Here is a 23,717-nt window from a genome sequence, read left to right as displayed (position 1 = left end):
CCATATTTAAAAAGAGAAATTCCATTTCCAATACAAAATTATGAGAAGTTACTGAAGTGAATCTAAGGCAATTATCGGAAATTTAACGATTTTTGTAGATTAGCAACATCGACTCTTAAATCAAATATATACCTACAATTTCTTCTTATAACATCTAAGCAAAGTTCTTTAAGTCGATAATCTCTTACGAAAACCTTCGACGCGACGCATCGTTCTTTCCCTTGAGATTAATTTAATCGTGAATCTCCTCTGTACGAACATGGAAATGTGAGATGATGGATCGAAGTTGCCAACAATCTCGAAGTTCTTTATATAGGTAATGGCTATGTTTATCTATGTAAACAAGTCATATAAGAAAATAATAGGTGGTTTTTAAAACATTTTGGAGTTGAAACCAACCTCTGGAAGTAAAAATTGGCTTACAAATACAGGGTGTGTTTTGACAGGGGGTCTGTAAGGGCTGAGATCCCGTGGTCCTATGCGAATGGTCTAAGGAGACCTTCCCTTGATTTCAAATTGATGAAAAGTGACATTTACAGATAAAAAAAAAACACATTTTTGACAAACTTTTTGTTGACGCCAATGGATCCCGTTCCCATCCCTCAGAATCAAAAGCATGTATGGGACCAAAAAAAAAATTCCGGCTAGAAAAGTCACAAATCGTGACAAACTTGTCCCATACAATTTGTGTTTTATTTATACAGCGTGTGTATTCCATACGGGCGAATATCTTAATAACGATTAGTATCGGACCTAAGGCGCCTAACTACATGCTTTTTTTAAAAATAGATAAAAAAAAAAATGTTTTATTCTGTATCAACAAATGTTTTACAAAGTATCTGCGCTGGTGCCTCTTTTTAAGTGAGGAAACACTTGTGCTAAGAGAGCACCGCTCTTCCACGGTATACACTGTTTATCTTATAAGTAGGTATGTAAATTTAGATTAATAACACAAAATTATACTACTTAACCTTATACAAATAATAAACAAAAATTTTTGAGTTTGTTACCTATAACTACACATTCTCATAATGAGAATGTGGCATAGATATTAGATAACTTAATTTTTAAGGCATGCATATATGTGTGTGTGTGTGTGTGTGTGTGTGTGTGTGTGTGTGTGTGTGTGTGTGTGTGTGTGTGTGTGTGTGTGTGTATGTGTATGTGTATGTGTGCGTGCGTGCGTGTGTGTGTGTGTGTGTGTGTGTGTGTGTGTGTGTGTGTGTGTGTGTGTGTGTGTGTGTGTGTGTGTGTGTGTGTGTGTGTGTGTGTGTGTGTGTGTGTGTGTGTGTGTGTGTGTGTCTTTATGTATATTTGTACGTATGTAATGTTTTTCATTTATACTGATTTTGTACTAACTTTTCTATATCGTTGTAGGTTTTTGTTTTCAGCCATTCTGTTAATTTACGCTTACACTCATGTGTAGTGCAGAAATAAATGTCAAGGTGTTTGTTTATTGCATTATAAATATTACAAGACTGTGCCTGTTGTTGTCTCCTAGCAAATACGCTTTTCACTGTATGTGTCTTAATAATGTTAGTCTTTCTCCTACGTGTGCATGAATGATCTGGTATGTACGTGGTTTGTTTATGGGTTTTTAAAATTAGATGGAGGACGTATAATTTTCTCACTGATAGTAGATCACAGAGTAAATAGAGTTCATTAGTTGGGAATCTAAACGGCTTTTGATACATAACTTTTAGTAGTGCTCTTTGAGCCCGCTCAAGCTCAAGAAACTTAGTCTTAGTCGCACCACCCCATACAGAGATACAATATGTGATTACTGATTGAGCCAGTGATATGTAAACTTGATTTAGCACAGCTTTTGTAGTCACATGTCTAAGATTACTAAAAGTCCAGATCAGTTTACGGATCCTATTCATAATGTTCTCTGCATGAAGATGCCACGTAAGACGCTGGTCAATGGTAATTCCTAAATATTTAGTGTATTCTGCTTTGCAAATCGTTGGACAGGAACAGGTGGACAGTGGGTTACAGCAGTTATGTATTTTTATAGAAAACTCACATTTTGGCTGTGACCGATTATAGTTGGCGAAGCATATGTAGTTGGTTTTACTGGTATTAAGGGTGAGCAAATGTCTTTGTAGCCAGTTAGCAATTTTTGCTAGTCCGAGTTCTGCAGCATGACGAACCTCCTCCCACGTGTCTCCAGAGAATACCACTGCTGTGTCTATGATCTAGATGATCTATTTTATTCATACATAATAATTCAGCACGCAGTGTATTATGTCCACATCGATTAGCGTCATTACGACATGACGTTTACGTCTTGTAAAATTAAGTTGGACGGCGTACATTGCTGCTTGGTCAGATTAAAAAAAAATACTTAATTAATAACACTTTTTAACAAAATGATTATCCTATACGATACGTATGATCAGATACTATAACTGGATACATTATTCGCCCGTAAGGAATCCACACGCTGTATTTGATATTTTATGATTGTAAAATCCTATTTACATTTTATTTCAAAAGGAAAGTATGACATTTATTAAACCCTTTACTTCTTTTTTGCAGGTACGTCACCGCAAAGGGCTATTAAGAACTGGAATTATTTCAGAATGAAAAGGGTAATGTGGTTAGAAAATGCTCTGTCATTTTCTATTTCATTTGATTATACCGGTATTGTGGTTAATATACAAATGCCTTATTAAGAAATAATGTTTTGATATTAAAAGTTTATCGCTAACCCGATTTTGAAAGTGAGGTTCGTTATACATCCAGAGTAAGAGACTACAGGCACTGAAGGACGCATAACAAAATATTGCATAGAATGCAATTTGCCTTATATTATATCTGTCATCTTATTGGTCGTTGCTTTCATAGTGTAATACAGAATTTTTCACCGAATCATGAAGAAGAAACGTCTGCGAGCGATATTACATATTTTTAAACTAAAACGAAGAATGGAAAAATTTACACCTAAGGTAAGGTAGGGTGAGGTCGCATGTTTGGGTCCTGCCGGAGGTGTGAATTTTTCCATTTTTCCTTTAATTTAAAAATAATATGTAAAATTATTGGGTAAAACATTATCACCAATGAATGTTATAGTTGCACTATTTACACATATAACCTACATGCTATGATAGCTATTTTTTGATGCATGTTGTGTATTGAGACACCAGCCAATTTCTAGAAAATCTGACCACTGAACCGTAAAAATGAAGTCATCGTCCCGACATTTCCCGTAACCGTCAAAGAAGGTACTTAAGCATAAATACAGATGCCCCTCGGGCGCTCAACGACATAATTATCGGTAGTCGATACGACTTTCTTTTTTTTCTTCTACAGATCACTTGCGCCCAGACAATAAGCAAAATAAGGCTAGTATTAGGCCTGATTTAGACGGCGTGCGAACTCGCACGCGATTTTAGTTACATTGCGGGCTGTTTAGGTTACATACAAGTTTGCACAGTCAGCAAATACCACAATGTAATAAAACTCGTATGCGAGTTCTCGGACCGTCTAAATGGGCCCTTATCTTCTGCATAAGGAATCCTTCGATGGAAAGAAAACATGGAACATTTTATGCAACAGAAGTGCACATACAAAACTCTAGGTGGCGCTGCCAACTTTTCATAGGTAAATTTCATAACGCTGACAGCGTATTTTACTCCATCAATAACGTTTTATTCCATTCCCTTTGTGGTCCTCTAGCGAATTGGGAGATATTATTTAACTATGATTTACTACTTTGACAAATATTAACTCCTTTCCTTTCCACAATCCATGGCAAGAATGACTTTGACATATTTGTATGTTAAAGTCTGAGTAACGTATTTTCTATAATTTCGCAACAATAATATGACCAGTAGGTGCCTGATACATTAAACGTTAGTTAAATATAAGTACACGCTAGCAAGTATATTACCGTCAGTATCTCGAGAGAAAATTTCATTAGATAATGGGACGAAACGCAAACTTTTGGTAAGCCCCGGCCCCGATATGATGAGATTTTGAACAGCGCGTCAAGCGGGCCTTTTAACACAGCTTCTGTAAACAGGGCAAATTATATTTTCTATAGTTTTCGGTCTGTGGGCACAATTATATTATATTAAATCTATACGTTCACGTAGGTGACACGAGAGTTACATTAGCTACATAAATATATATTATATAATGTGAATTCGTAAATTGTTGCGAAGAAGTACTTATTGTGAACCCAGCCAAGGCTTACGAGCTCAGTTACAGGGGTCCGTCATCCATTGCTTCCAGCTACATTTGAGGGCATGTATATGGCCCTCGAGCTCCGTTATAGGGGTTTATCATTTAAAACACTGCTTTCAGCTACATTTACTTTATTACATTGATTGTTTCAATTACAGTGTCAATTAATAATATACCATCAATCAATCATCTACTATCAGTGTACTCACAATCCGTACAAACTGCCTGCCGCCAAATCTGACATTTACTGTTGACATTCGTTAAACCTATGTACAAATGAGCTGCTACAATCAGTATAAGGCCACATACAGGATGTTATTCATTGTGATGCTTACACTATTATATATTTTTTACCTATCGCTACAAGAATCAGTCTAGTGATTAGACTGTACAGCAACTAGATTTATTTATTTATTTTTTATTTATTTATTTATTTACAAAACATGTTAACAGCATAACAGTCGAAACTAAATCACTGCTAACTACATAGAATAAAACATACAACACAGCAACAGTAAATAACAACAAAAGATATCTAAACACAATTTATCTTACCTACATTTTAACTGTAGTAGGCCTTGCATCAATCCTCTCACAGAACTTCAGACACTCATCACGCACAACAACCTGTCTGCTTGCAAATAAGTCGCACTGAGGGGCTGATGCGAGGAACGCATTCAGGAGGACCAAGGAACGCACCAGAGGGGAATTCCTGCGCGCTACAGTACGTGAAGCCGGGACTGCCAGTAGGCAACGGTCCCGAGGTCTGAAATCAATTCTGGTCTTTGAGGGGACGTACAGACGCACCATTTGCTCCACCAGTTCGGGGCAGTCCGACTCCCCACGCAGGACGCTACAGGCAGTAGTGAGAAGTGCATGATTACGTCTTACCTCCAGAGAGAAAAACCCAGCACACCCAGCAAGAATTTGGTGGGATATAAAAACGGGTAGTACCCATACATTTTTTTATAAAGGGATCGTAAGAACACTTTTTGCACTCTCTCTAGAAGTAAGACGTAAGATGCTTCGTAAGGGTTCCAAACGACGAAGGCCGACTCGACTTTGCTTCTCACTAGTGAATTGTAAAGGATCTTTAATGTATCGGGGTCATTAAAATCCCTAGAATTCCTAATAATAAACCCCAACCTCTTATAACAGTCGCGCACCAATGAGGTAATGTGATCATGAAAGTTGAGGCTGGAGTCTAAGATTACGCCTAAATCTCGTATGGAATTGACACGAGTAATAGTCTCAGAATCCAGAAAATATTCACAGACAAGGGGATTACGAGCTCGGCTAAATGTAAGGACTGCACATTTTGATGAATTAAAAGTCAGCCTATTTTTTACACTCCATAAGTGAACTCGGTCTACGTCATCCTGGAGAGATAAACAGTCAGAGATGTTTTGCACGCCGTAAATAATTTTGAGGTCGTCAGCGTAAAGCAAACTTCTCGCAGACCTAAGAACAGATGGTAAATCGTTGACCATAATTCCAAAAAGCAATGGCCCAAGAATCGATCCCTGACTGACGCCAGATAGAGTCTGATAGGTCTTTGATACAAAGCATCCATGCTGTACGTACTGTAGCCTGTCACGCAAATAGCTAGCGAAAAAGCGGAGCAGCTGGGGGAAAATCCAATTTTACACAGCTTACTCAGTAACACATCGTTATCTACTCGGTCGAAGGCTTTTTTAAAGTCAAAATACAGCACATCTACCTGTATGCCTTTATCCAAATGATCTGAGATGGTGTCAGTCAGGGTTAATAAATTCGTTTCAACCGACCGGCGAGCCCTAAAGCCGTGCTGAGAGTCACAGAGAAAAGGCTTAATTTGCGGAGCTACTAGTCTATTTATGGTAGACTCATACAGCTTGGCTATCGAAGACAGGATGGCAATAGGTCGATGGTCCTCGACACGAGTTGAATTACTCACTTTCGGAATAGGTCGCACTCTCGTAACTTTCCATTGACTTGGATACTCCCCTAAAGTATAGGCTAAGTTAAATATGTGCACTAGAGGAGCAATGAGCCATTCCTTGCAACCTTTTAATACATAAGCCGGGAGGTTGTCCGGCCCCGGAGAGCTCTGAGGCTTTAAATGTTTAATTGACATTTCTATATCTAGCGGGGTAAACCGAGCAATATGGATATATTGAGAATCGTGACTGCGATCCTCATGAATAGCACTCCGATAGTCCAAACTAGGTTCATTAGGCAAGAATACAGACGAGAAAAAATCTGCAAAAGATAAGACTGTCTAGTGACTAGACTGATTAGGTTAGCAGGGCAAGCTTTTCTATTTTTGTGCAATGCGAAGTCTATCGGACCAGGTCCATAATTTGTACTGACCTATCGCCAACTTTTGAACCAAAGTTGGTGATGTTTGTCGTTCTAGTGATTCAGCGGGTCATTCTAGGACATTGAGTGGTGCAATAAACGCAAAGGTACATTTTTATGCTTCTGATGGTATTTTATGGGGGTAGCCTTTAATTTCAGAGCTAACGGCAAGTGATGAATACGATTAGATAAGTATTATGTCCCGATCCCTTCCCATAGACACCGATCTTACGACAAATCAGTCACAGTATACTCTGTGAAGCCATGGAATGCGTTGCCAGCTCCATTGAGACAGTGACGAATTATTCGTAAATCTTAAAATTCTAACATTGCCTAGTGTCTTCATTTTAGAAGCATGTAAGTATGTTAGAAATAATATAGGCTCGTATAAAACCCGTGAGCAGCAGTCAGGCAGAAGCACGCGCGGTGGAAGTCTTCTTCTGATCCCGCCACATAATACCGCCAAAGCCAAGAAATCAGTCAGTGTGTTGGGGGCTAAATTATTCAACGCATTACCTATCGCAATCAGAAGTGCACCCAGCGACGTCACATTTTCCAACAAACTTAAGACACTATTACTTACTGGTGTTATACCATCGATGAATTTCTCGATAAGGTGTCATCGACCCACACACAAACATTGTAAAAAAAAAATGTATTTAATTCGTATTTTAATATATTATTTATTCATACTTTAATGCATTTAACGCATATGTAAAATTGATTCGTATTTGAAAGCATTTAACGCATTTTCTAATGTATTCAGTGAATACGATGTATTATATAACCATTTAATTGAACTACCTATTGTTATTATTTTTATTGATATTTGACACAATGAAATGTAATGTAACCACTGACATGTAATTTACTTTTACCAATAAAAAATATGAATATGAATATAGTGTCAGTCAGTAGCATCGCTGAAGTCAAAATTAAGGAAATTATGGCTTTCACATGAAAACCAATAAGAAAAAATTAAACTGGGTTGTGTGCGGTTATTATTATTTTAATATATGTTTATTGTATATATAAATATATATTATTTATGTATTTAGGTATACGTATTGCATTCATTTATAGTACTTTATATACAGATGCACTTTAGTTATGTTTGTCTACCATCTATTTTCCTCTCTCAGTTATTCTAAGATAGCTGGAAGAGATCCCTTAAAGGGATAAGCTCGCTTTTGTACATAACCGTTATAATTATTATCTGTACATGTAATTTGTTTTGTACAATAAAGTGTTTACTACTACTACTACTACTACTACTACTACTACTACTACTACTACTACTACTATGTCATTGGAATTGTCACACTAGCTCCCTCAAGGTATGTGTAGGTACTATTAAGTATACCTATAACAAACATTAGTTTGTTATAGGTATTTTAGGCAAAAGAGTAGCGTACTCCCTTCTTAAATCATTAGTCGATCACTCGAATTGAAAATGTCCTTGGGACAGTGGCTTCTTACCATCAGGAATTTGGTGAGCAAAGTATCGACTTTGATTTAGAATTTGTTAACAAGGCCGCGGAAAGTCGGCTCGAGTCATTAGAAAATATAACGTAATTCCTTAATAATTCAGAGTGATTTTTTTTATTGATATTGGAACGACGTTGGCATCAAATATATTATGCTCTTGTTTTAACATTGACGTTTTTTACATTTGACATTGACAGATCGGTATCATATTGCAGTAACATTTCGCTCACATCTTAAAAGCGTTTCTTGAATACGACAGCCTTTCATGTATTACGACTCAATAAGCCCAACCTACAATATCAAAATTTCCCGCATACCTTTTAGTCTGGGATCCTGAACGCTCGCGTAATTTTGAGGACGAACCTTTCTACGTGCCTACCTGTAGGTATTATTATACCTCGATGCCACCCGTGAACATACTTTATTATCTGGAATTTAGTTTAGAGGCATTTTTCGCATAAAGTAAAAAGTAAGTAGGGCGTGGTTATTTTATGAAAGAACAAAATTTTCTTTGTAGGTATTTTCATGTGGTCCCCGTGTGGCGACGGGTTAAGAATTTCACCACCCCCTTTCTTCCCGTGGGTGTCGTAGAAGCCGACTGTGGGATATGGGTTAAATTGTGGCGTAGGCGAGAGGCTGGCAACCTGTCACTGCAATATCACGATTTGGATTTCTTTTAACCCCTTTTTGCCAAGAGTGGCACTGAAACTTAGTAGTTCATGTGGTCTGCCTACCCTTTTATATTGGGATACAGACGTGATTATATAAACCGATACCGAACTTATTTTCGTAAAAGTTTTAAGTAATACCTATTTGTTAACATGTTGTCTGAATTGATTGAAATAAGAAGGTAACAAGGGTTTAGAGAAGAAGAAGAAGACATCATTTAGTAGAAAATTATTTAGCAGTTTTGTTACGTACGCAAACGCAAACAGGACTGTTCACCGCATCATTTACTTATTTAGCTTATCTTTACGAACCGACACTTAACACTAAAGGGTATTTAAAACTAGGACTGAGTAATTGAATGACACTTTAAAATGGTTAATGGAAGCATTTTAAATTATCTCATTAGGCTTTAAATGATTCATTTTTGGCACGAGTTCTACTATACTGCGCGGTTGTGTCTCGGAGACTTGCTTGAGATGATATATTTGATTTCTTTAATTGAGTAATACAAAAACAATTATTCGTTAAATCTAAAACAAAAAAAAATCTTACCAACCAATTTTTACGAGTTTTTCGGAGTGCGTAGCCGAATGGCACAAACGCTCTCACGAAACGAAACGCTAGTATATATCTATCTTTATCGCTCTTGCGTGTTGACGCGACAGAGCCAAACTACCTTTCGCGGCGTTTCGTTTCAGTTTCGCGTCGGAGAAATGCCATTGGGCTACCGGGCCTGGCCTTTCAAAATCAACCCATGTAATAAATTGTCTATTTGTGTTTGTTAATCTTTGATGACATCAAAATTCTGTTTCTGAACGGCATTAAAAGAAAAAGAAAGTCTTACATTAGGTACCATAATGATAATTTGACACTACCATATCTAATGTACATAGGAGAATGTGATTTTCATTTACTTTCTCAGACATACATCACGCGCTTCGAAATCGCGGCAATCATTCTTTTGACAATGAATATAACAGCAAACATTTACTTTGCCAAATTACTCCAACCAAACCGATCGAAACAAGTATCCCAAACTCAATTACCAACTCCGTAACTCAGTTTCGCCAACTTTTGTCTCACTAATGATCGAAATCGGGCCCAAAATCATCAACAAAATGTATTTAGTATGCTGCAAATGTTTGACGAAATATTGGTAGTTCGGTTTAGAACAGTAAAATTGATCAGAACTCCCCAAATGTTTGACCAAACATTGGTTTTTCCGTTTATAATGGGAATACCACACGCTTCGTCGTTTCGGCGCCGCGCACTGCGGTACGTTGAGTACGCATGCGTGATAAAACAGGGTATAATAAACCTTATTACAACGGTGTTAAGGCGTAGAAAAAATAAGGATAAAAACACTTGTCAACGGCGATGGCGATTGAAAGACATGCAGTCTCATTATGTTGACATGCAAAAATATATAGCGATGGAAGTTTCTCGTGACTTCTTTTGTGTAGAGGAACTTTGTTAAGTTTGCCTTTGTTGTTTGTCAGGTGTATTTTTTAAGCGCATTTCCGGCGTATGAAATTGTTTATTAAGTTCAGGTTATCAATTTTCATTTATGTAACGAAAATTTAACATTCATGTTCACCATATAGGTACATTTTATTCCCTTTTGAATTCTCGATAGAATCAGGCGTTACTTTTACGAAATCCATGATAGTCAAAATCTAGAAATTACTTTGCTAATCCGCGAATAGATAACGTGTTAAGCGCTAATTCGTCATGTCTACTTACTTTGCGTATTTTTATTTTTAATCACCCTCCCACCGCAAAAAATATATAAATTACCACCGCCAAAAATACAAAAAGCGTCACCCGTCGAGATGCTGGAGATGTTGACGGTCCAAGCTCCGGCGACTGACCACCCACATACCTACTGACCACTGACCACCGACTATTCAATGACCTCAAGACATAAAACCTACAATCTTGAGAAATTCTATATTTCATAGACTGAAAGCGAGTAAATAATAATAATTGATTATTAGTATCCAGGCAATATTGTCACGAAGGTCACAGCGGTCATAAAACGGCTATAACATGGAAGATCCATTAAGCTGATACTAAAATCAGTGGTTTGAGGTTCGGAGGGTTTATTAATAAGGAGGAGAAGGGTATAATCATTACTTTTACATTTCATTGAAATGTTTGAAACAGAAAAACAAGTTTTTTTTAACAAGTAGAAACTTATTCGACCGATGTCACACCTCCACAGACATCTTTGGCTGAATAAACTATCTTTACCAAAAGGTTCTGCTTAGGTTACAGTCCTGTTGGAGGTGTTATATTTTAATTTTTCCTGTGATTTATATTTTAAGAAAGTATAAGCCAGTTGACAAAAAATAAGTAGTTGACAAAACGAGAAAAGGTGAAAACAAACACACCCTTTTCTTCCAAGTTCTATTTTCAGAACGTTTTTAAAATTTAGTTAATGTGTCTGACTTGTAAAAACTGTTTGAAGTGTCCTGTCGCGATTTTCTTGACTTATCACAAGAAATCGGTTTACATCATAAAATTGGTTCGTATCTTTCTCGATTTACTCGATGGGACCTTTGTAACTATAACAATAGAGGTAGAACTCAGTTTATGTGCGCAGATTTGTAACAAAGAATCACGTGATATCCCCAAAGGATGACAGGAAAGCTTCGCTTATCCTTGTAAATCCTTACATTGGTTCCTTTCTACCGCCGATGTTGCTATTTTTTCTTCATCATTTATGGACCATGTTATTTCAAATTGAACACTTCATTTCTCCTATGAGAATTAAAAAAAACTATTCTGAATAAGGACAATATGCAACTTTGAAATTTAATTTGAATAAATTGTATGTACCTAATGTATTATTTAACATAATATATGAAATTATTCCACGTCGCATAGCAACCGATATAGTGGCATTCATGCGTGAATTGTAGCTGTTTTTCTGTTGCAACAATTCTTCTGCAGCCTCTGATGCATGGTGTAACTTTCATTTACCTTGAATTCTAAATAACAAGTAGATGGGTACCTATATTTCACTCATAAGTGAATTTCATAAAACCCTTGTGCCTTGTTCAAGTTTGCAGTTTCGAAACCATTCGATTGCGATTAAACAACAACTTTACCCATTTATAAACAAATACCTATTTCCCCTTGTAAAACAAACTACTATTGTGCCTTTTTTCAACTCCCTGTATTTTATAGAATACAATTTGATACTTTTGTCCATCAGTCATTGCCCGTGGCTTATTAGAGTTATTAACTATTTACATAGATCTGAATAAATATAAACAGAGCTTGCATTTGATATGTCTAATAAAATAAATATTGTCGCATACAAATAAGTAAATAAAAAGGACTGTCAGTCAGCATTGGTTAATCTACGAAAGTTGAGGCCGCATAGCTACATAATTATTTATAGTTCAGAGCAGGTAATAATGCAAAAAAATTAGGTACTTATATCCTCTCCATCGCACTAATAGGGCCATCAGGATATACCCAATATTACAATCGCTTACGCTTCATCGCAAGCATGTCTCCCTATCGCTCTCCTGTAGTGGCGCGAAAGAGCCAGCGTTTTGATCGCCGCATAGGTGTCAATAGAGTCCAGTATGAGGTTGATGCAATCGCTAGATTAAAATGGCTAGTACAATTTAGATTTAGTCAGGTCCTCACAGAAAAACCAGCACTGGGGTTTTGCCTTCGCATCATGCTGATTGTGGGTCCTATTTAGCGTCTATTGTTAGTTTTATTTGCATATCTGCTTCTAAGTATACTTTGTTGTTAAATAAATGTATTCTATTATATTTCATAGTAAGTATATTATTGTCAAATGCTAATTGATAATAGTCTGGATTATTTGGTATTGTAGCACAGCCTGAATTCCCTACCCTGACGTGTAGACACATCCTCATACACACGTCTCTAAACGCCTTAACATTCATACACTTACCATTCATCACTATCATTCACATTCACACACTAAACCAATCATTCACACACCTCGCGTGCGCCGTGTTATTCAGTCCGAATCCGTTTGCCTTTGAATGAAGATGTAAGATCGCGACCTTACAACTATATGTAAGTGTCCTTTCCCTATTAATAGTTGTTTTCCCTATTCATAAATCACGGTTATACGTGGGGCCCCACGTTGGGCGCCACGTATAACCGGGGATGGTCAAAGGGGTCCCGTGATTTACGTGGGGCCCCACGTTGGGCGCCAGGTATAACCGGGGATGGTCAAAAGGGTCCCGTGATTTACGTGGGGCCCCACGTTGGGCGCCACGTATAACGGGGGATGGTCAAAGGGGTCCCGTGATTTACGCAAAACGACTATGAATAGGGAAAGGATACTTACTATATTGATTTAACCAATGTGTATTATTTACCTGTCTCTGGTATAGGCAATATTGATCGAGCTCGTAGGTTCACGTCTAATTATAATGCCTAATGGGTCACGTGTTGACCTATTCGAAACCGTATTGAAATAGTTTGAAAAACTAGTTATTCAATGCTTAAATAACTAGCGTATCTTGGTTTTTGGCCAACATGCCATCAGTTTATGCTTGTGTGTGTGTGTGTGTGTGTGTGTGTGTGTGTGTGTGTGTGTGTGTGTGTGTGTGTGTGTGTGTGTGTGTGTGTGTGTGTGTGTGTGTGCGTGCGTGCGTGCGTGCGTGCGTGCGTGCGTGCGTGCGTGCGTGCGTGCGTGCGTGCGTGCGTGTGTGTGTGTGATTTATATTTAAAAAACTGAATCACTTACATCGCATCGAATATAATTTATTGTTTGAAATAATTAAAACAAATATTTCATAATATCGAATTTGATTACCAAATGTCGCCTGCGGATTTCCGGACCGACACAACCTTCAAACCTTCAAGAAAAAAGCGTAAGCCCATGTTAACCACCTCCAACTCTTCTGGTGTTTCGGGTGTCCATGGGCGGCAGTGATTGCTTACCATCAGACGACCTGTCTTCTTGTGTGTCGTATGTAAAACGTAATTTTTCAGGACATTTTCCTTAAGTATAATTGCCACGAAACGTATTTAAAAATTTACAAAGTATGCATATATTCGTTAGCCTATCAAAATGATAAACTAGTTGAGTACCTTTGAATTAGGTATCAATTTAGAAACACATCTTATACAACGTCATTAGAGTAGTTAACTCGAGTCCCGAAGTTCGATGTGCCAGATTTAATGGTTGCGTAAGTTGTGTTAGAAACTTAGTGATGAAATTAGGTACAAGTATTTATTTACTGTGTTGTTTACTTGGATAGTAAACAGAGATTTGATTGAAATACTTATTGTGTATAAGATAAACTAGGATTAAAATTTTGAAAAAACCCCCGACCACGACATAGTAGACCGATTTTCATTTGTAGCACTGGAGCTTCACTAATTTTATTTTTATTATTAGCATAAACATTTTCATGAACTTCCGTCCAAATCAAATCAAAAATTTTCTTTAATAATAACTGCAATGGGGTTGCAATATCACCATGCCTAAGAACACTCTCGACTAACTCAGCTTTCAGACAAAAAAAAAAACTAAAATCGGTTCATCCGTTCGGGAGCTACGATGCCACACACACAGACAGATAGATAGTTTCGATTTCGTTTTTATAAAATCGGTCAACTATGTCGTGGTCGGGGGTTTTTTTCAAAATTAGGTTAGGTTATTACTCTTGCGGATCAGTCTTTTGTTAAATTAATTGATCAACTCTTTAGGTGGGTAAAATTTACAAACGATGTCACTTTTTAAACACTTTTGATTCTCCGCCATTTTTTTAAATAAAATATTGAGTTTAACAAGATCGAGAGCATTGTTTGATAAATAAAATACTACCTTTAAGTGGGAAAACTAAGTGTACAATTTTACCCACTGTACAGTTTAGCCGACTCTCCTCTTTATCAACCATAATAGTGCTCCCACAGTGGCTACTACTATAAAGATATATATCATTGTGTAACAGGGACAGCGTAATGTCAATGCCATCGCGCTGTCCCTGTCACACAATGTTACACATTTATAACAGCCAGTGAGCACTATTTTGGTTGGTAAAGAGGAGAGTCGGCTAAATTTAACTCCTACTTATGAAAAGCGTGACCAATATGCCCCAATTATTTTCTTAATCTCAAAACCTAGTGAGCTCAAGACTGCACTGATTATTTCCCGACATGGCAACATAATGCGTGACACACGCACGGTTTTAATTAGTTGCCATGGCAACGCCATTCGTGTGAATGTTGGCTGAAAATTTTGGAGTCGTTACGTTGAATCATTTTTGATGGCTAATTATAGTGGTACTATTGTTTTGACACATTAATTTACTCGACTTGTCGCGAAAATCGGAAAATTAAAAAGAACTTTTATCACCTTCCACACTACGAAATAATGTTATTATGATTTTGGTGCATAATATCAGTACTTATGAAAAATTACTTATAAAAGAATACTTATCAAGAAATAGGTAAGAGTTTATTCACGAAGTTATATTTAGATAATAAATCAATTATGAAAAATTTAAGAAATCGTCCATTTATTTTGAAAGTGTCTCTAAAAACCGAAAAATAATGTGTAGGTAAAGTTAAATTGTGATCTAATTATTTTCTTTACTTGTACTGTACCTCAGCAGTTCTCAAAAAGTTTGTACAAAAATAAAGGAAAAAGTTAAATTTGTTTTTTTATTCCTATTTTGTTACCAAGATTTTTTTGATGAATTGAGATTTTTCGTAAGGTTTATTTCGTCATCAAGGTTCTCTAGTACTTATCTTTATTTTTTTAATTATAACAATTATCCTGTATATATCTTACGAAAGTCGACTTATATTACTAAATGCTAGTAACAAAATAGGATCAATTAAAATTTTCTGTCGTAGCTATGTACAAACTTTTTGAGAACTGCTGTCCTACTTGTTTGTGATTCAAGGCGTTTAGCATCTCTCTTTAATCTTGATTCAACGTTGATTACATTACCCACCGCGTCGCATTTGTTTTTATTAGGTATCTCCATCTACGAGACAAGGAACGTTACTTTGGATATGTTAAATTAAATAGCACTAGTAAAAAGGTAAATAGTGTAAAAATCTATGGTTTGGACACTTTAACAGTAAATATGTTACGTGATATATTATATTTCATTCTTTACAAATAAATAGGTTCACAGAGGTACATGAAGTCATACTTAATATTTTTTTACTATGGAACCAGGTGCCGTAGCCGAATAGCAATTCTGCGACGCGAAACGAAAACGAAACGCCGTGAAAGGTAGTCTGGCTCTGTCGCGCCAATACGCACGAGCGATAGAGATAGATATCGAATAGTGTTTCGTTTCGTGAGCGTTTCGTGAGCGTTTGTGGTATTTGGCTATGTACAGTCAACCAATTGGAACCCTAGGTCACTGTAGAACTATGTCATAGTCACGTTATTAATCAGATTGTGAGAAATCTCTTACCGCTTGTCATTTTGACATGGTTGTAGTGGCCTAGGGTTCCTATTGGTTGACTGTACACAGTACAGAAATCGTGGAAAAAATTCTATTTCCATTGACTTCGGTATATACTCTCATAACTTCTTAAGGGTGTGATGGTGCCTGTATCACCAGCGTGCGTAGCCGAATGCACAAACGCTCACGAAACTCTCACGAAACGAAACGCTCGTAGATATATATTTCTATCGCTTTTGCGTCAATGCGCGACAGAGCCAGACTAACTTTCGTGGCGTTTCGTTTTCGTTTCTCATCGTAGAAATGTCATTCGGCTACGGGGTCTGATGATGCCAGTACGCGTGCGCTGTCAGAAACAAGCGAGCCAAGCGTGCAGTCCACGCGACCAATCGCGCGCGTGGTGCGAACTCATCGACCAATCGCGTTGTAGCATTCCACCAAGGTGCGTCAAACGAGAATGTTCATTCAAACTTATTTGAATTGCCTGAAGCTGCATTTTCATTTAGGAACAGTTTTGAGCGCGCATTCTTTGGTTCTTGCGTCGATAAAGGTATGGAAGGCAAGTGTTTTCATCTGCGCACGAACGAACTAATGCTCGCTCAGAACTGTTCAGAACACTAAGTGAAAACGCAGCTTTATCCTTTCGAAATCAGCGTTTTCTCCAATTTCAAATAACTGAACTACAACTGTAGTTAAGTTAGTTTATATAAAATATACGTAGACTTCACAGTTTCTTACGAAACGTTAATATAATATTTTTGTTTCAGAAGTAATTTTATCGTTCGCATCATATTTTCGTTTGACGAAATAATTATACGTTTCATTTTCAGCACAAAATGATTGATGAAAACGCCGTGAAATGGCGTCGCAAATTATATTTGAAGGATGGCATTAAAAATCAATCAGTGCTCTACTGGCACAGAAACGATCCTTTATTTTGCGAAATGTTTGATTAGACTTTCATGGGCCTACAAGTTCCAATAAAAAATTAAAATTAAAAAAAAAAAACCCGACCGCCACATAGTAGACCGATTTTCATGCAACATGACTAAGAACACTCCCGACTTACTCAGCATTCAACAAAAAATTCAAAATCCAAACTAAATCCAAATCGGCTCATCCCTTCGGGAGCTACGATGCAACAGACAGACACACACACAGACAGACACACACAGACAGACACGTCAAACTTATAACACCCCGTCGTTTGTGCGTCGGGGGTTAAAAATTGGAAATAGTAATAGAAATATATTTATTGCAACAACAGAGTTTTTTTACAGTCATTTTGGTACATTTAAGGAGGTCCTTATGTTCTACCCTATGATAGGCATGCAATATAAAGCTAACGTCATGCAAAAACAGTTCTATTAAAAACCTAAATAATTTAAAAGTATATCACAATGATGAAGTCTATAGTAAGGGAATTTTGAAATACAATACAATTTTAGAATAGAATTAATTTAGTAGTCAACAACTAATTTAAATTTATTGGAGAAGTATCTACTTGGACTACTTTTCTCAGGGATTGACTTAGATCAATGTTGTGGTCCATAAACCTTTTCCATGATCCCCAATAAAGATATTCATTAACACTGATTGATTTGACGACCGGTCTGGCCTGGCTAAGCGACCCTGCCTGCTGCGCTGCTGTCCCGGGTTCGAATCCCGGTAAGGGGATTTATGTGATGAGCGCAGATATTTGTTCCTGAGTCATGGATGTTTTCTATGTATATTATTTGTATATTATATATATCGTTGTCTGAGTACCTGTCACACAAGCCTTCTTAAGCTTACCGTGGGACTCAGTCAATCTGTGTAAGAATGTCCTATAATATTTATTCATTTATTTATTGATACAACGATTGTTTATTTAAAGTTTTAAGATAAATGCTTAAATCTCTTAGCCACTCAATTCCATTAATTAAAACCAAACAGTCATATTCAAGGTAACTCAACTCCCAGTAGCTTGCTTAATGAGCATCGCAACAGACAACCAGTCGAACCCGACTTATTAACTTAAGTAATATACGCCAGTCGTGACTGCAAACCTCTTTACTCAGTACTAATTTAGTAAGAGAGTTTCCCAAAGGTATGCATTTCCAGTATTTATTAAACAGTTTCTCCAAATGTCTTCGACAGTTCAAGACGTGATAAAATTTGTTGCTAATCTAGCGATTGAACATAATTATATTTAGTTTAATGGAACGCAAATGATCTCAAGGTCATTTGTAAAATCGGCATATATATTATTATGAATTACTCTCAATTCAAAGAATGATTAAAGCAAATTTACAAATTTAAACACTAATAACTCTCCCACCTCTCCTTCCCCCCTCTGCTCATCAAACATCTTGGTAACTCACTTCTTAAATCCAAATCTAAGGTGAACAGGCATCTTCTGGGCGAGCTCACTCCATCGTAGGCCACGTCTTTGCCTTTGGCTAGTCTGTGGCCAAGAGTAAACCCATTTATAATTTAAAAAAAAGACAAAACGTGAGACGACTTTTGTACGGCCCCGTACAATTTGATTGTGGTTCTGTCAGTAGCAGTTGCGTGACAGTTTGCCCCAGATTTTAATAAGGTTTTAAACTGAAAACGCTTGCTTGCATGAATCATAGCTTAGCTAATCATTTTAACATTGACGTCATAATGACGATGATGATTGGTTTATTTAACCTATTTAACTTCTAACATTACCTATAAAAATACACTACAATATAAATTAACAATTTCAATATACTTACGCTAAAAAATACTATGTTATAATAAAACTAACTTAAAAACTATAATAAATGTCATAATTACATGTGGCATTCAATATGATGGTGATAATTATTTACGCTCATTCCTGTATTTTTTTAATGGCACTGAAATATGGCTCACGGACAGTGATACATTTGTAATTAGGTGACATTTTAGTCATTTAACTTCACCTCTCATGTAAATAGTTTGTGAGTATTTTTTTCTATTTTTTTTACTTTCCTCATCATTTACAAATTGAAAATTAATAAAGCGGCTATATTTCCAAGCTCATATAACTCGGTAACCTTCAAATCAAGGGTGAACAGGTATCTTCTGGGCGAGCTCACGTGTGCATCAGAATGACTGACCAAAGTGGCAAATCGATGTTGGAGTACCATCAGCATTTACTACCTATTTGCTACTATTTACTACCTATATTGACATATTTGCTACCTAAGTTAAAAAAAAGATTTTCCAAAAATAATGTGGGCAGTCATTCTGACGTCAGGATGACTGCCCAAACTGAGTATGTCGGGGTTGGACCCCCTAATTTGCAACAATGTATATACTATGATTTACTACCTATTTGCTACCTACACATATATTTTTTTCAGATTTTTTAGGTAAAAAATAACGATTTTATGAGCAAAGTATTATTTTTAGAGATTTCTTCCATAAAGTGGGCAGTCATTCTGACGGCAGGATGACTGCCCAAACTGAGTATGTCGAGGTTGGACCCCCTAATTTGCAACAATGAATGTACTATGATTTACTACCTATTTGCTACCTGCACATATATTTTTTTCGGATTTTTTAGGCCAAGATTAATTGTTTTATAAGTAAAATAGTTTTTTTGTAGAAATGTGTTTCATAAAGTGGGCAGTCATTCATACTTCAAGTTGGACCCCCTAATTTGCAACATTCTATGTCCTATGATTTACTACCCATTTGCCTACTTACATAATATATGTATGTTTTCAGATTTTTTTAAATATGAAAAATTTAATAAAATGAAATAAATATAGGCCCCAAGGCCCCATTTGCCTACCTACATAATATTATATGTATGTTTTTAGATTTTATTTATAAACAAATAAAATGAAAATGTATAGATATTATATGTAGGTAGCAAAGGTAGTAAATCATAGGACATAGAATGTTGCAAATTAGGGGGTCCAACTTGAAGTATGAACGACTGCCCACTTTATGACACATATTTCTACAAAAAAACTAATTGCTTATAAAATCGTTATTCTTTGCCTAAAAAATCCGAAAAAAATATATGCAGGTAGCAAATAGGTAGTAAATCATAGTACATACATTGTTGCAAATTAGGGGTCCAACCTCGACATACTCAGTTTGGGCAGTCATCCTGACGTCAGAATGACTGCCCACTTTATGGAAGAAATCTCTAAAAATAATACTTTGTTCATAAAATCGTTATTTTTTACCTAAAAAATCTGGAAAAAATATATGTGTAGGTAGCAAATAGGTAGTAAATCATAGTATATACATTGTTGCAAATTAGGGGGTCCAATCCCGACATACTCAGTTTGGGCAGTAATCCTGACGTCAGAATGACTGCCCACATTATTTTTGGAAAATCTTTTTTCTAACTTAGGTAGCAAATATGTCAATATAGGTAGTAAATAGTAGCAAATAGGTAGTAAATGCTGATGGTACTCCAACATCGATCTGCCACTTTGGTCAGTCATTCTGATGCACACGAGCTCACTCCATCGTAGGCCACGTCTTTGCCTTCGGCTAGTCTGTGGCCAAGAGTAGAACCCATAATAAAAAAATACATTGATACAGACACAGAGATGAATTCGTCCGAAGGAAAACAAAAAACAAACACTACCTTTACCTTTCTAGGCGTTTTAAATTTTATAGTGTGAGGTTAGGTGAAATAAAGAGTAATATAGTTTAAATTTTATTTTACAAATACAAATTCCGGACAGATTCCCTACAACTATAAGGAACTGTTTGTCCATACTAATTGATTGAGAACTTCATCTTAAAAGGGCTAAATTATAAAGGCAATTTCAAATTCAAATTCCAAGTAGCTTTGATTTAACATAACTATTCTTCTTCTACTTTCGCTACAGACATTTTTTTATTTATTTGAACATCTTTTCTTCTGACATACATCTAACTTCGTCCTTGTTTGATAAAATAGGCAAGTGCTTCGAAAGCACTCCGCATTGCAGTGATCATAAAGACTCCCAATGTATCTTGGAAGGGCTTCCTTGGCAATATTTAGCAGCTGTGGAACCACGTTCCAATTTTATGTCAGCAATAGATATTTGTCATTTGCACGAAAATACACTTAATTTAAACGATTAAACAAAACCGGTCAAGAGCGTGTCGGGCCACGCTCAGTGTAGGGTTCCTTAGTTTTCTGTATTTTTCTCAAAAACTATTGAACCTATCAAGTTCAAAACAATTTTCCTAGAAAGTCTTTATAAAGTTCTACTTTTGTGAATTTTTTCATATTTTTTTAAACATAATTATGGTTCAAAAGTTAGAGGGGGGGGACACTTTTTTCCCTTTAGGAGAGATTATTTCCGAAAATATTAATATTATCAAAAAACGATCTTACTAAACCCTTATTCATTTTTAAATACCTATCCAACAATATATCACACGTTGGGGTTGGAATGAAAAAAAAATATCAGCCCCCACTTTACATGTACGGGGGTACCCTAATAAAACATTTTTTTCCATTTTTTATTTTTGCATTTGTGATTGATATACATATTGTTACTAAATTTCAGCTTTCTAGTGCTAACGGTTACTGAGATTATCCGCGGACGGACGGATGGACGGACGGACGGACGGACAGACAGACATGGCGAAACTATAAGGGTTCCTAGTTGACTACGGAACCCTAAAAAAACGAGATGTCTCATCTTTTCCACAATTACCTACTTAGTATTTAGGCTCTTGATTAAATTAATCCTTCAATTAATTCTTTAAACCTTTAGTTTAGAGGGTTGTTTTTTTCCATTTCTAGCTTCTAATATGTTATATTCTATTTTTTAGTACAAGATAGATTACCTACCCGCCCGTGAGCCAAATGTGCCAGTTCCAATAAACTTTTTTGTTATAAGCATCGCATGATTTTCGAACAACCTGGCAAAAGCGTTAATTGCATTTTAAACCAATTTTTTTTTTTTTTTTTTTGAAGTATATAAGTTTATTTATTAATAACACTTAAATAAAAATTCCATGCAATAAATATCATAAACTATGCAATTAAATAAAAAAACCAAATTAAATCTACATTCTAGACGAAAAACTATGTCAGTTTATGTGTAAATACAAAGCTTCTGTAAAATCAGGACGTAACGTAATATGCCTAAGTGCATTGCCTTCTGATGTAACACAATGAAACCATCTCAACCTTGAACTCCGGTATCGAAGGTGAATCAAAGGGAAATAAAAACCTATTTCGACTTCTGGGGTTAAAAACATAGTCAATGCAACATTGATTCGGTATGCATTATAGCTTATTATGGACTGCGCGAAATAAATTGCCACTATTAGGGAGTTTGCTCTTATTTTTTCGTTTGTATCACCAGAAGCGGATGTCCAATTCTTAACATAAAGATTAAAAAAAAAACATCAGTTGATTTAGCAACAGTATAACAAGATTTCATTACAGCTTTGTAAGCCACCAGCGTTTGATTCAGTACTATTATCCACCAAAGACATATATAACTCCGTATAGACAGATAAAGTCTAAGAAAAAAACGTACCTCAGTACCATACAGAAAAAGGTACGGTGGCCTAGATGGCATTACACCTTTGGGGTACGCTCAAGTGTTAAAATTTCAAATATTAATATTAGATGGCGCTAATATTAATATTTGACATTTTAACACATATCAAGCTAAGAATATGGGCCAAATTGTCAAAACTGAGGTTCAAAAGTTTTAGCCTGTGTCAAGAGATGGCAGTCTATAGGTACACTGTGATTACACATTTTACTTCGATATCAAGATAGTCTTTTGATGATATCAAGCTAGTAGAAGCGTTTACCTAGATATTTTATATTTACGAGAACTTGGAAAATGCCCTGACCTTGTGATACTGACTTATGTTTTATGAGTGTGCTGCGTCGCGTGTTTTGACGCTTAAAGTAGGTACCTAAATACAGTGAACTTCGTTACCCCGCTGATAATATTTCAATTATTAAATAAATGTCGTATACAAAGAAAAATGACCAATGCCTCCAAGTGTTCCAAGCTGGATTCGAACCAGCGTATTCCGTTAACCGGACGGATGCCTGAACCACTCGGCCATCGGTACACGAAAGCAATGGTCGAAATTTTAAAGTATATGATACAATTACTGAGAGATTGGCGCCCCCCGCCATCTCTGATTCGACCTCCTAACTGAATCAACACATGTATACAATATTTCAATTGTTACAGGTGGCCTCGTGACATGTGACGCGGGTCTGTGAGCGGCATGCGGGTCGCACGCTCCGAGCGGGCCGGTGTCTCGCTGGCCGCGCTCGCTTTACTACTGCTATGGCCGCTCTGTACCGCCGAGGATACCACCACCGCTGCTCCGTTCAGTAAGTACCTCATCACACTCTGAGTAGCCATCTAGCCTGATGATATGTTAGGTGCTGGATCCGTGAGCGACATGTGGGTGGGTGTCTCGTTGGCCGCTTTCGCACTATAACTGCTGCTGTGGCCGCTTTGTACCGCCGAAGATACCAGCTTCGTTTAGTAAGTTACTTTCAGAGTACCCAGATGGCTTGAAACATGAGACGTAGGCTTATTACCGACATGTGAGTCGCTTGGTCTACTGCTACGGCCGCTCCAACTGCCGAAGATACCG

General features: G+C 36.7%; 1 protein-coding gene across 5 annotated transcripts in view; it reads left to right on the top strand.

Annotated features, from left to right (window-relative positions):
* The window catches only part of LOC125242014, a 121,273-nt gene that overhangs the window by 61,044 nt on the left and 36,512 nt on the right, over positions 1 to 23,717 (top strand). For 4 of the 5 annotated variants that reach the window (XR_007178814.1, XM_048150716.1, XM_048150714.1 and 1 more), the window contains exon 2: positions 23,303 to 23,448. Coding sequence is in view for 4 of the 5 variants with exons in the window: in XM_048150716.1 (XP_048006673.1) it covers positions 23,340 to 23,448 (109 nt within the window). In the remaining variant the exon portion in view is untranslated. Of the gene's footprint in view, positions 1 to 2,561; positions 2,595 to 23,302; positions 23,449 to 23,717 lie in introns of those variants that run through there. The other variant, XM_048150715.1, reaches the window with a different exon arrangement.

Source organism: Leguminivora glycinivorella, unplaced genomic scaffold (genome assembly GCF_023078275.1).
Source record: "Leguminivora glycinivorella isolate SPB_JAAS2020 unplaced genomic scaffold, LegGlyc_1.1 Scaffold3, whole genome shotgun sequence".
NCBI classification, from domain to species: domain Eukaryota; kingdom Metazoa; phylum Arthropoda; class Insecta; order Lepidoptera; family Tortricidae; genus Leguminivora; species Leguminivora glycinivorella.
Note: the sequence above shows the minus strand (reverse complement) of the source record. Positions and strands in the feature narration are given on the sequence as shown.